Below are 13,648 nucleotides of genomic sequence, written 5' to 3' on the forward strand. Positions count from 1 at the left end.
ACTCATCAAAGGCTTTTTACACCAGTAGGAAAAGCCTGCCTCTCGGCCCTCCCCCCAAGTGTTGCCCTTCAAATGTTGTTTTTGTGATGACTTGCAATAGAGGAGAAAATATTTCAGGATTTACCCTCTACCAATACCATTTCACTGCACTAAAAGGAACACCTGACCTGTTCATGCACTGTTTTTACAGTCATTACTTAGCCAAACATGTTCTGCCGCACATTGCCCAGCCAGCTGGGGTAAGTGCTTTCAGACATTCCCAACATGAAAAGCGCTGTATAAATGTAAATTGTATTATACACACACACACACACACACACGCAGACACACACCAATCATTTCCTGAATATGCGTAATTTCAAAAATGGCGTTTCAACGAAGCAGATTTTTTTCTCTCCTTTCAAATTCCAATGCAAGATCAAACCGTCACTCAATGAATGCGGTTTCAGGATTATTGTTAATTCTGAAGAAATTCTGAGGATGCATTGGTGCTCAGGTCGCACTACAGTAAACCTCACACAGGTCGTATCAGTTGGAACCATACATTTAATATAATTCATGCAAAGTGTGAGTTATGTCAAACTTACATGGAATGTAAACTTTTGAACAGATACTTTTGGGCAGATATACGACTTAGGCTAAGATACGATTTATACAGATCAGACTTGTGCGAGTTTTACAGTATAATAATCACTGCTGTACTTTTTGCTCTTGATATGCTTTGCTTTTGAAGTTGGATACTGCTACTACTAACTAGCTGTTTGGCTTTGTATCTTTCACAGCCACTACTACTAATAAACCCCTCAGACAGCGCCATGAGATAGGACGAGAAGGTGAGCTGTTTAACGTTTGCAGTGCCTTGCCAGGCCATGATCCTTCTTGCTTTGCATGTATTCAAACCCCTAATTTTGCTTTCGACTTCTGCATGAAAACAAGAATATGAGTATTTTTTGGGGGTAAAGTTTACCCCTGAAGGGTTGCAAGTCTTTAAACTAGTGATGTTTATTGGTAGTGGCTGAAAACCTTCCTTCTCGATCGTGCTTATGGTCACCTCCACCCCCCCCCCCCGGCTCGAAGTCGGACTCTGCCACAGTTAAGTGCCCCGAGACTCTTCCCCTGCGTGGAGGGCACTATATGAGTGCAAGTTGTTGTTGATGTTCGGCATAGTGGGTCTAATTGGTGTAGACCAGTTCCTAAGCCAGGTGGGTTCACAGAATTCTGGGCACTGATGATAAAGCCAGCCTGACTCATCGGCAGGACCTGGAAGGGCAGGGAATCATCTCACTCAGCTCCTGTTAACCTTGCGGGTAGGATGGTCCTAGCTGGACAAGAATATGTAGATCTTTAATGTGGAAAATTTTTCTTGGGGAAAACTACATTGCTGATGTTCGGCAACAAGGCAGCATCTGGCGCTGGCTGCTGCATTCGCTTACAAAATACACAGTTATTACACTTTACAGTGACATCCTGTGAAGCGCTTTGCGCCGTCGTCCTGATGTGAAAGGCGCTATATCAAGTGTAAGAGTAATTTATTTAATACGTTTTCTTTCTTTCCTCTCTACCACAGCCTCAGTTGCCTTTCCTTCCCCACCTCGTTCCCAGCAGCAGCTCATTCGCCTGGTGCTTAATGTGACAAACTACAGCGCACCAGCAACACGGAGAATGGGGCAGGAACGGGGAAGATACGACTTTTACGTCGGCTTGGTGTTGGCCATTAGCTCCAGCATTTTCATTGGAGGGAGCTTCATCCTCAAAAAGAAAGGACTCCTAAGACTGGCCAAAAAAGGCTCTATGAGAGCAGGTGAGATGTGATCTATGAGACTGTTCAATAGCAGCAGGAACAACCCACCAGCTCCCTACCTCAGTCGGCTCTGGCTGCTCCACGTCCCCCAAACCACCCGCCCCACCATTGGCAGGAGAACCTTCAGCCACTCTGCCCCCAACCTCTGGAATTCCATCCCCCAATCACTCCGCCTCGTCCCCCTCCTTAGCCTCCTTCAAGTCCTGCCTCCGTCACCCCCCTTCCCCTCCCCTCCCTTCTCCCTCCCTGTCCCCAGCTCGGGTCTGAAATGCTGTCACTGTCCAGCGCCTTGGGACGTCCTCCCGACTTGAACGGCGCTATACAAATATAATCATGTTGTTGTTGTTGCTTGTTACATACTAATGCAACTAATATTTATGGAATGCTATTCCTCTACTTCAATGGTTTAAATGCTCACTTCACAGGTTTAGTCATTGATTCATGTTTTTGTATGGTATCAATCGGCAATTTTGGCGGCAGTAAGTACAAAAGAGCCTTTTGCACGTCCCTCATCCTCCCCCCTCCACCATCAGCGGCCGTGCTTTTAACCACTGTGCCTTGAGACTCTGGAACTCTCTGCCTCAATCCCTCCATCTTGCCCACTCCTTGTTCATCTTCAGATCACATCTGAACATCTTTCTCTTTGTCCATACATATAGACACCTCCCCCTCTCCCTGACACACATCCTCTACTGGTAAGCACTCAGAGACCCTCCCTCAGGTGAAGAGAACTATATAAATGCAAATTATTTTTGTTGCGGTTGTAAGCTTTGTCTATTCTCAGCCAGGTCACTGTAAGATGAGTGTAGCATCTTGGCTTGTAAGGAAAAGCTAGCGTTGCAAATTTCATTCTTTGAGCAAGTCCACCTTTGCCAGCTGATCACTCCGGGATATGCTTGGTTATTTTACCAGCTTTCAAGCACCTGGGAGAGTGGTGAGCAAAGCCCTTCGGAGCTATCACTGTTCAATGCTGCTTTACCCTTCCGCGGAGCCTGCTGAGCAGAGGGAGCGGACAGTTCGCTATGGCGTCAGTAGGTCACAGGGTTGGGGAGGAGCAAGGACATGGAGGGCTTTGAAGGTGAGGACGAGGATTTTGAACTCTAACCTCTGAGGGATGGGGAGCCAGTGGAGCCGGGCGAGGGTGGGGGTGATGGGGTCACGGAGCCTGGTGTGGGAGAGGACACGAGCTGCAGAGTTCTGGATGATCTGCAGCTTGTGGAGGGAAGAGTTGGAAAGGCCAACAGGGAGTTGGCGTAGTCGAGCCTAGCTGTAATGAACATATGGTTGAGCGTTTCAACAGCCTGCAATGTGAGACAGTGTGGGAGCCGGGCAATGTTACAGAATTGGGGAAGGCAGAAAGGGTCATGGCACGGATGTAGGGTAGAAAGGATAGTTGTGGGCCAAGATTCCAAGTTCCGGACTGGCTCAGTGAGGTGTACAGTGCATCCATGGAAAGCAGTACTAAACTGTACCACCCTCCCCGCTCCACCATCGGAGGTTGGGCCTTTAGCCTTTCTGCCCCCACTCTCTGAAACTCCATCCTGGAGCCCCTCTGCCTTCAAGGCCCATCTCTAGACCTTCCAGTTGGACCGCACCATTGGTCATCTTCGCACCACCACTCTCCTTTGCCCAAGTGAGCTGAACTGGTGGCAGGGTGCCAGCGAAACACCAATGTCCACAACTGTTGAACATCCTCGCTCTGAATTATTGTTGACTTCCCAAGTGTGAAATGTTCTTAATGACTTCTCTGATTTAATCTACAGGTCAGGGGGGACATGCGTATCTTAAAGAGTGGCTGTGGTGGGCTGGACTGTTATCAAGTAAGTACTAGGAGCACCAGAGCTGCTCGGGTTTAAACAGAAATTGTTCCGGCAACTCAAACCTGGGTTAAGGAATACATTCATTAATGAACTGATTTATTTATGCTTTAGTGCAGCTTTAAGGGTGTGTTGCTATATTGAAGGTTCTGAAATCTGTTATGCTTGAGGGTTCATTAACAAGTGAGCTTCCATTAATTAGTTGCTCGCAAGTGGCTTACACCTCGCTTCTGTTCGAAACTTGTTTGTTTGCAGAACCAGAGAGTCCAAGGCTGTGGGAGATCTATGAGATGCCCACTGATGCTTCAGTACAATTTCTCCTCAGTCTTTCTGTTCACATGTCCGTTAGGGTGTTCGCCCCACAAGGAGAGGACTTGGGTTCGATTCCCAGGCAGGGCCAAACCATAGGCAAGTTTCCTTACTCCACATGCTTCTGTTTACCCAGCAGTAAATAGGAACCCAGTTGTTAGTTGGTTAGCGGATCACTTTCAGATGTAATAATCCCTCCAGTATAAAAAAGATATTTGGTCACTCAACCCATAACTGTTTGTGGGACATTGCTGTGCATTTTGACCACAAAATACAGTTAATCCACTTTACAATATATGCTGTGAAGCGCTTTGAGAAGTCTCAACGACATGATAAGGCACTATACCAAATGTAAGGATTATTATTATTATTCACCAGGGTCCTGAGGCTTCTGTTCTTGTTACCGCCAAAGACTTTTTTTGTTTCCCTAATGTGAGCGAGAAAGGGACTGAAGGATATTTTGAGATTGTTTACTGAACAGTTCTGTTTACTTCTATGCCCCCGCTCTCTGAAAGTGTTTAGCCTCCTTAGGGAGGGAAGCGGGGTCTCCTTGGAGCTAAACTGGCCCAAAAGTGACATTATTGGGAAAGGAATGTTGGAATGGAGTCAGCCCTCTGTGGCGGTCTCGGTAGTCCGGTTCCTGAGCCCGGCGGGTTTGCAGGATTCCAGGGCAGCACAGCCAGCCTGGCAAACCAGCAGGACCTGGAATGGCAGACCAGTCACTGGGGATTGGGAATCATCCCACTCAGCTCCTGTTAACCCTGCAAGCCAAAGCCCTAGCAGGTAGGGTGGTCCTTGCTGGACAAGCAGCGGGAAAACTTGGCCAGACAGCGATATCAATGGCAAGCTGTGTGGTTTCAGCTGGTTAGACCCAATGCACACTCTGGGGTCCTCAAGCCTTGGCTCTGCCAAACTGCACCTAATACTTTCTGGAATTAGGTAAGCGGGATGTGTCCCTCCAGGGGGAGAGAGTGCATTCCATTCCATAATCTACCTCTGGGATTTCTATGTGTAGTTGGGATACATAGAAATCTCAGCTTGGTTTGGATACTCTTAAAGCACAATGATGGGATACCGAACTGCCCCCAAAAATGTGTTTTAGTGGTTATTAATGGTCAGCGTCTTGGGAAGATGTGAAAGGCGCTATACAAATGTAATTTTGTTGTGGTCTGTCAGCTATTTATAATTAGATGCTCACACCCTTATCGGTTTTGCTGCTTCTCCAACTCACTCTGTCAGTGTGACTCCTATATATGTGTGAAGTTGTGTGCGTCATTGTTTTGACACAAAAAACAACTAAATTTATCCTCACGGGAATGAGCATCAGGGCAAAGGGAATAGGCGGATCCTGTCCAGTAACCTCTTGCCAACGGCTTCAAAAGCTTTGTGACTGTCACCTCCTCTCTTGTGTATTTGTGTGGTTGTGTATATATCTGCACGCACCCAACTTTGTGCATCAGGAACTGCAAGGCCTGACTGAAGGCATGAGAGGTGATAGATTGGAGATGTGAAGTGCATTGAGTGGGACTTGATTCTTACCTTGAAATTAACATTTAAATTATCCCCACAGTTAAGAGCTAAATTACTCTCTCTCTCTCTCTATCCCACCTCCCGTTTGTTCTATATTAAAAAAAATTATTTAAAAAAAAAGAGAAAAAGATTAAGAAACATAAGAACATAAGAAATGCTAGACGAAAAATGACCAAGGTCCATCTAGTTCGCCTTCCACCTTCCTGGCGGTCGCATGGACATATGTCCCAAACTCCCTATGTACTGTATCCCATAATGTTATTTCCTAAAAGAAAAATATCTAATCTGTGTTTGAAAGAATCAATATTTCCTGCTTCAACCGTCTCCCTCGGGAGTCTGTTCCACAGGTTCACTGTTCGCTCACTGAAATAGTGTTTGCATAGATTCGTTCTGAATTTACCGGCCTTAAATCTAACTTTTTAAGAAATTAAAAATTAACAAATAAGATAACCCAAGGCTGTGGTCAAAGAGGAAGGTTTTCAGACGGGCCTTTATGGAGGTGAGAGAAGAGGTGAGGCAGAGGGATCCGGGATCGAGTTCCAGAGAGCGGGAGCAGAAAGGCTGAAGGCCCGAACATCTATTTCAGACTCGACCAAAATTAAAGTAAAATAACGTTGATTTTTATAAAACTGCATGTAATTTACACACGGCAATGTGCTTGGTTGTTATTTTTCTTGTGGAGTCCTGTAGCTCAGTGGTTAGAGCACTCGCTTTGCAAGTGAGAGACCTGAGTTCAATTCCAGGCAGAGGGCGAAACCTTGGGCAAGTTTCCTTACTCCACACAGAGCCTAATAATAATCCCTCCAAAACCAAAACAATAATAAATTGGTCATTTTCAATCTACGACTGTTTGTGGGACATTGCTGTGCGCAATTGGCTGCCGCGTTCGCCCACAAATATACAGTCAATTCACTTTACAGTGTGTTCTGTGAAGCGCTTTGGGACGTCCTCCCGACGTGAAAAGCGCTATATCATGCAAGTATTATTATTATTATTATGTCGTGAGGCTGTGTTCAGTCTCAGTCCTGTCGTGTAGCACAATTTAATGCAGTTCTGTTGTCTCCCTGCAGTGGGCGCTGGTGAAGCGGCTAACTTTGCAGCATACGCGTTTGCTCCGGCTACGTTAGTAACGCCACTGGGAGCTCTCAGTGTCCTAGTCAGGTAATAGTCTGTGTGTCTGAGTGTCAGTCTGGCACAGTGGTCGCGCTCTCCCCTCTTGAGTCAGAAGGTTGTGGGTTCAAGCCCCACTTCGGGATTTGGAATTACATCATCCAAACTGACGCTCCCAACAAAGTGCTGGGTGTGCGTTGCATTGACAGAGGTGCCGTTCTTTGGGTGAGACATTAAACCGAGGTCCTGTCTGCCTGTTCGGGTGGATGTCAAAGATCCCATGGAACGATTCGAAAAGAAAAAGGAGTTTCTCCTGGTGCCCTACAAAGCCCTCCATGGCCTCGCCCCATCTGTGACCTCCTAACCCTCTCCTAACCCGCCTGCTCCCTCCACTCAGCCGGCTCCGGCCTCCTCCACATCCCCCGACCCACCCGCCCCACCATTGGCCCGACGTGGAAGGCGCTATCAAATGTAATCTTGTTATTATTGTTGCCCTGGCCAACAATGAAATTGGTCACTCACTCCACGGCTGTTTGTGGGATTTAGTCCACAAAATACAGTCAAACCACTTTACAGTATATCCTGTGAAGCGCTTTGAGACATCTCAATGACGTGATACAGTGCTATAACAAATGCAAGCGTCATTATTAGCAATTCCTACACATCGATGGGATCATTTAGCAGGAAAACCAATTGCAAGAACTGCAAATTAGACTCAGTTCCTGATATTCATGGCTAGGGATAGGAAGGATGAGGTTTACATTAAATATATTTTTCTTCACATATACCAACTTTTGTTCTCTGGTAACAACACAAACAATCAGCACATGTATATGATATGTGCAGCGCTCACCACTTTCTCTACAGTACCTACGAAATGTATAGATATTATTGTTTACAACACAGATGTCTTTATAGATCCTATTTAGATATTAAAGAACTGTACAATAATCCTGAACAGCTTCTTAGCAGGTAGCTATTTCTGTGTAGATGGTAGGGGTGGAAGGTGTGACTTTCATAGGATTATGGAATATTACAGCACAGAAGGAAGCCATTCGGTAGTGGAAAGTGTGCCTTTCTATCAGTGCGAGACATTATCAGGATCATTAGCTTCTCTGAGCTGGGACTCCAGTGGTTGTTAAAAGGAACAATCTTGTAAGTTAGATGATGACGTGTAATATTTTTCTAGTAGAAAATGTGCCTCCATCTTCTTAGTATGGAATAGGTTGTGAGAGATGGATAAGGCTCTGTGAGCCAGTCACGGCGGGAGTGAGGAGGGAGTGATTAGTGGAGTTTCACAGTAATCTGTTCTGGATTGGAGGAGGGTCAGAGGAGAGTGAGGAAGATGGGATTGGGGCTTGATCTCCATGTTGAATGGATTGGGAATTGTTGGTGTTATATATATCCCTAACTTGTAAAGTGCCTTTCACGTCGGGAGGACGTCCCAAGGCACTGGACAATCAGTGAGCTGAGACCTGAGCTGGGGGTTGGGATTGGGGAGGGTGGAGGGCAAGGGGTGAAAGAGTGTAATCAAAGGCATGGTCAAAGAGAAGGGTCTTGAGACGGGTCTTGAAGGAGGCAAGAGAGGGGGCGAGGCGGAGGAACTGCGGGGTGGAGTTCCAGAGGGTGGGGGCAGAGTTGCAGAAAGCTTGCCCACCATTGGTGAGGCGGGCGAGGCGGGGGATGTGAAGCAGGCCGGAACCGGTGAGCGGAGGGAGCGGGCAGGTTGGTAGGGGGTTAGGAGGTCGCAGAGGTAGCAGGTGAGAAAGCCCATGGAGGGCTTTGAAGGTGAGGAGCAGAATCTTGAACTGCATTCCCAGTGTGATGGGAAGCCAGTGGAGTTGGCGTGGATGGGGCTGGTCGGGTAAGTTAGGGTAAGGTTTACACAGCCTGTGAGGAGATGGAGTTTTCTTGTTTTGCTTTTGCAATTTTTACATTTAGAATAGTAAAGTGTCTGAATTTATCCTGAAACCCAAATGCCTTTTGTGTTGTAATTACCGAAGCTCATCTCTCAGTCAACACCTTTCAAATCTCCATTGTTGTTTTGCCTCCAACTCCCATCTCATGTTATTATTACCACCGAGACAGGTTGTTGCTGACTTGATGTTCAGCGAGCTGTGTAAGCCAGCGAGTCTGCGGCCATGGATAGTGTTTTGTTTTTCAATGTGTATGTCTCCGGTTTCATGGGATCAGGATGACAGTTTGTGAAGGAGGCGAGCGAGAGACCTGGGTTCGATTCCCGCAGGGCAAAACCTTGGCAAGTTTCCTGATTCCACACGTCTGATAATATTCACTCAAGAAGAAAAACATAATAAATTGGTGGCTTCAATCCATGACTGTTTGTGGGAGGCTGTTGTGCGCAATTGGCTGCCGTGTTTTGCCCACAAAATATACACTGAAGGGTAGGTTACAATGAAGTATATTCTGTGAAGCTCTTTGAGACGTCCAGAAGACGTGAAAATGAGCTATTCCAAATGCAAGGATTATTATTATTTCTATTACTAGTGTAGCACTGTCAAGCTTGTTTATGAATTCCGAATTCATTTACTTAATTTATAATCAAATAGTTTTTCATGCACTTGAACCCAATCTCTGGGACGCTACCCTGCATGAGGGGCGCTATATAAATGCAAGTTGTTGTTTTGCTGCTGTTCTGACGTATCTGTTTTTCCTCCCAGCGCTGTTCTGTCGTCATATTTCCTGAACGAGAGACTCAATCTCCATGGCAAGCTCGGGTGTTTTCTGAGTGTGGTGGGTTCCACAGTGATGGTTATACACGCGCCACAGGAAGAAGAGGTGGAAACCATACATGAGATGGCCACGAAGCTTAAAGATCCCGGTAAGGCACTCGTTCAAACTCATGTTGTACTTTACTGTAGCTGCAACTCTCCGACTTTTAAAATGCATTACCAACATGAATCACTAAGAGTGGGACCACAGGTACAGTCCCCAGCTCCGCTCGTCAAAAGATCAGCTCATTCAGAACTCTGCCACCCACATCCTGACCCGGACCAAACTCCGACCCCACATCTCCCCAGCTCTGGCCCAGGCTCCACTGGCTCCCCATCGCCAAATGGATCGACTTCAAGATCCTCATTCTCGTGTTCAAATCCCTTCACTCCCTGGCACCTCCCTCCCACTCCCCAATCCACCACCCGGCACCTCCGCTCGACTGGCACCGGCTCCTGCTCATCCCTCACACCCCCCGCCCCACCATCAGAAGTCGCACTTCCAGCCACCACGCCCCAAAACTCTGGACCGTCTCCCTCAGTCCCTCCGCCTTGCCCCCTCCCCTTTTTCAAGTGCCACCTGAAAATCTACCTCTTCAACCGTGCTTACGACCCCCTCCCCTGGCTCGGAGTAAGGCTCCGCCATTGTTAAGTGCTCTGAGACACTACCCTGGGTGGAGAGCGTTGTATAAGTGCAAGTTGTTGTTGGATCGGGAAAGAGCTGGAAAGTAAAATTAATAGAATGTGGTAGTACAGCGAAATAACAGTGTCGCAGACACGATGGGCTGAATGGCCTCCCACTGAAAATGTCTGATTTTGAAAAGTCACAAATAAAAGGTTTCTCTGAGTTAGGATGTGAAGAAACTGCTTGAACTATTTTCCCTTTCTCTTTTGTATTTTAATTTTGCTTTTTTGTTCAATCTTTATGTCTTGGCAATGTGATAAGTTGCTTTATCAAATACAAGGATTATTATTATTGTTACCATTTATAATGTTGTCATTGTATTTAACGTTTTTTTCTCCTGTGTCTTTTTCTACTCCTGTTTCTTGTGGTGGAATCACATTTGTGAATTGTACCAATAACCAGGCTTGACCAAGGCTGATAGAGCTTATCTTAGACGTGTCGGGACAGTTTGTGTGTTGGCACAGCAGCAGGAAAACATCTCTGTGCCTTTTGGTTGACATCTGGGTGTCTGACACACACAGAAACCCATCACTGTGCTTTAGAGTTTGCAAGAAATAATAATAATTCTTGCATTTGATATAGCGCCTCGTCACGTTTTTGAGATGTATCAAAGCGCTTCACAGAATATACTGGGAAGTGAATTGACTATTTTGTGGGAGAAATGACTGAGTTCCACATATGTTTGGTATCAGGTTCTCTGCTGCTTATTTTTAGAATTACCGTATTAGTTCATGAATGAATAATTAAAAATATGTAACTGAGGAAACTCGCTATAAAAGGCAGTCAACAGACTGGGTTATGTTTCCTTTGTTATAGTGGTATAACTCATCAGTGAGTTTGAGATTTGATCACCGTAAGTTACAAATGATTAAAAATGGATGATGAGGCAGTGGTCTGATCAGTGAGTGCCCTCATTAACCAAGTGCCCACACAATGAGGTTCAACTAAACTAAACCCAGGAGTAGATGATCAGCAGTTTCAAGCTGTTTCCCCCCTGCTCGGGTCATGACCCAACTGTGCAGCGCCTTGGGACGTCCTCCTGACGTGAAAGGCGCTTTATAAATGGAATCTTGTTGTTGTTGTTCTTGTTGTTGTATAATGCTTCTATTTTGCTGCCATGAACAACAACAAAATTACATTTGTATAGCGCCTTTCACGTTAGGAGGACATCCCAAATTATTAGATTAAGCAGCAAGTACTTATAATAATAATAATCCTTGCATTTTGAGGTAGCGCTTCACAGAATATACTGAAAAGTGAATTAACCGTATGTGCAAAATGCGGCAGCCAATTGCGCACAACAGCGTCACACAAACAGTCGTGGAATGAGCGACTGAATTGTTATTTTATTACATTTTGATTTTAATAAATAGTTTAATATTCTGAGCATTGCTAACAAGAATCAGCCGGCTCCTGGTGAAAGCACACTTGTGCTTATAAGGGGTTTGATATTGATATTTTTCTGCTGCTACAGGTTCAGTAAATACCAAAGTGTGGAATATTTAGAGGACAATAGTGACATTTTAGTGATGATAAAGGGCTGTCTGGTAACACACGCTGTTCTAGATCTAATACAAATGCTCTTCTAAGTCTGAGCGACTCTTGAGCTGCAGTAGATCTTCTGCATAGAGAGTGGACGAGTGAATCAGCAAAAGCTGTTCCCGACGGTGGTTGGAGATAGGCCGCTTCCCCCAGGACTTCCCCCAGGACTTCCCCCAGGACTTCCCCAGATAAAAATGACTTTCTTTTTATTCTTTGTTCCAGGTTTTGTGGTGTTTGCAACTCTGATCATCATTGTTTCCCTGATTCTCATTTGTGTGGTGGGACCTCGCCACGGGCAGACAAACATACTGGTTTACATAGCCATTTGCTCTGTGATTGGGGCACTGTCTGTGTCCTGTGTGAAAGGCCTCGGCATTGCTATTAAGCAACTATTTGCAGGAACACCTGTGCTTCGTCACCCTCTGTCGTGGATCCTCCTACTGAGCCTTATAGCCTGTGTTAGCACACAGATCAACTACCTGAACAAGGCACTGGACATTTTCAACACCTCCTTAGTGACTCCAATTTATTACGTGTTCTTCACGACGTCCGTTTTGACCTGTTCGGCCATTCTTTTTAAGGAATGGTATCATATGAACACTGACGACATCATTGGTACATTCAGTGGCTTCCTCACTATCATAGTGGGCATCTTCCTCCTGCATGCCTTCAAAGATATCAATCTAACCCTGGCAACGCTGCCCGTCTTCATGAGAAAAGAAGAAAGAGGATTCGCCGCCAATGGGACTGCACATTATGAGCAATTGGATCATGATGTGAACGAAACCTGTGCAGACAGTTCAGATATACACTCCTCTGAGACCATCTCCTCCAGAAGAAATGGAAATATGATCACCATATGAGATTTTGACAGAAATGTGTGAAGGGATGGAATAAATGCACTGCCCTGTCTATAGTAACTCTTTGCTGTCTTAGCCACCTGAATTTGAGCTGCTTGTGTAACAGTTATGTGCGCTGGTGGCTTTACTTATTGGAGTCTCTAGAGACAATCATTTTTTTTCAAGTGGGATTGCAATGGACCAAGGATTATAATTCATTTTATTTGCCTGGTTTCTCGTGGCTCTTTTTTTAACATCTTTTAAATGATGTGTTTCTGTTTTTCTGTGGTTTAAATAACTGTTCAAAAATTGACTGTAACTATGTATATATGCTGATTTTCATATTGTTTAAATATTTTTTGAAACAATATTGTACTTTATGCACTGAGGGGTTTCATTTTGAATGTTTGAAATAAATTCTTTGATTCACTTTCATATCATAATGGATCTGATGTTAATATTCAGGAGGAAAGGAACAAGGAATATTGTCTTTACTTTAGAACCACAAGAATAATTGTGTTTATATATAGAGTATTTGCGCTGAGATGGGTTTGAGAACTTTTCTCAAGTGAAGCAGCTTTCGATCAGTTCCACACTGGACAAGAAGGTGTCTGTAGTCATGGTTAAATATGTAGGAGGCTTTTAAAGATAGATAATAATCCTTGCATTTGATATAGGGGGATGAGGTGAAGGGCTTTTGAAGCAAGCTCAAAGGCACAAACAATACATTGCTGTTACCCCCCCTCCATACTGTCTTATACAAGGAATGCCAAGGAGGAAAATCGAATTAATTTACAAGCGGAGAGAAGAATCCATCAGTTGTTGGTAAAGAGCAGAATGAATTGGATCTGCTCAGCACAACGTTCACACTGAGACGTTAGGACAGTAAACTATTGCTCAACCATAGGTGACAATAATAATAATAAACCTTGCATTTGAAGTAGTGCCTTATCACATCAAGTTGAAGCATCCAAAATTATCACCGTTACTGGGGTGAGTTCAGGGAATATTTTAATCCCGTGTTGAGTCTCTTAGAGCTGCGCTGAATCTGGTTGTGGATAACCAACAGCCCTATACATTGTTCTGGTTCTCTTCTGTAGATTTAATCCAAAACTGATGCTTCTTTTCTGGCTATAATGATAAGAAGTGAACACAGTTGTCCAATCCAAGATGTTTACAGACATCTGAGCAGCAAAGAATAGAATTTCAATTTTAAAAGCCCGATCATCACACACTGACAAAGTACAAGTGAAAGCAATTAAATAGCAGGAAATCCATTCTGAATA

General features: G+C 44.9%; 1 protein-coding gene across 1 annotated transcript; it reads left to right on the plus strand.

The window, feature by feature from the left end:
• Window positions 1-786: 786 nt before the first annotated feature.
• nipa2 (NIPA magnesium transporter 2) lies at window positions 787-12,797 on the plus strand. Its single transcript, XM_007891103.2, has 6 exons — window positions 787-833; window positions 1,568-1,801; window positions 3,565-3,621; window positions 6,528-6,618; window positions 9,246-9,406; window positions 11,746-12,797. Exons 2-6 carry the CDS (start codon window positions 1,663-1,665, stop codon window positions 12,384-12,386), a joined length of 1,089 nt encoding a protein of 362 aa, XP_007889294.1. The 5' UTR covers window positions 787-833; window positions 1,568-1,662; the 3' UTR covers window positions 12,387-12,797.
• Window positions 12,798-13,648: the final 851 nt, after the last annotated feature.

This window comes from Callorhinchus milii, unplaced genomic scaffold, assembly GCF_018977255.1.
Source record: "Callorhinchus milii isolate IMCB2004 unplaced genomic scaffold, IMCB_Cmil_1.0 Scaffold4, whole genome shotgun sequence".
Taxonomy (NCBI): domain Eukaryota; kingdom Metazoa; phylum Chordata; class Chondrichthyes; order Chimaeriformes; family Callorhinchidae; genus Callorhinchus; species Callorhinchus milii.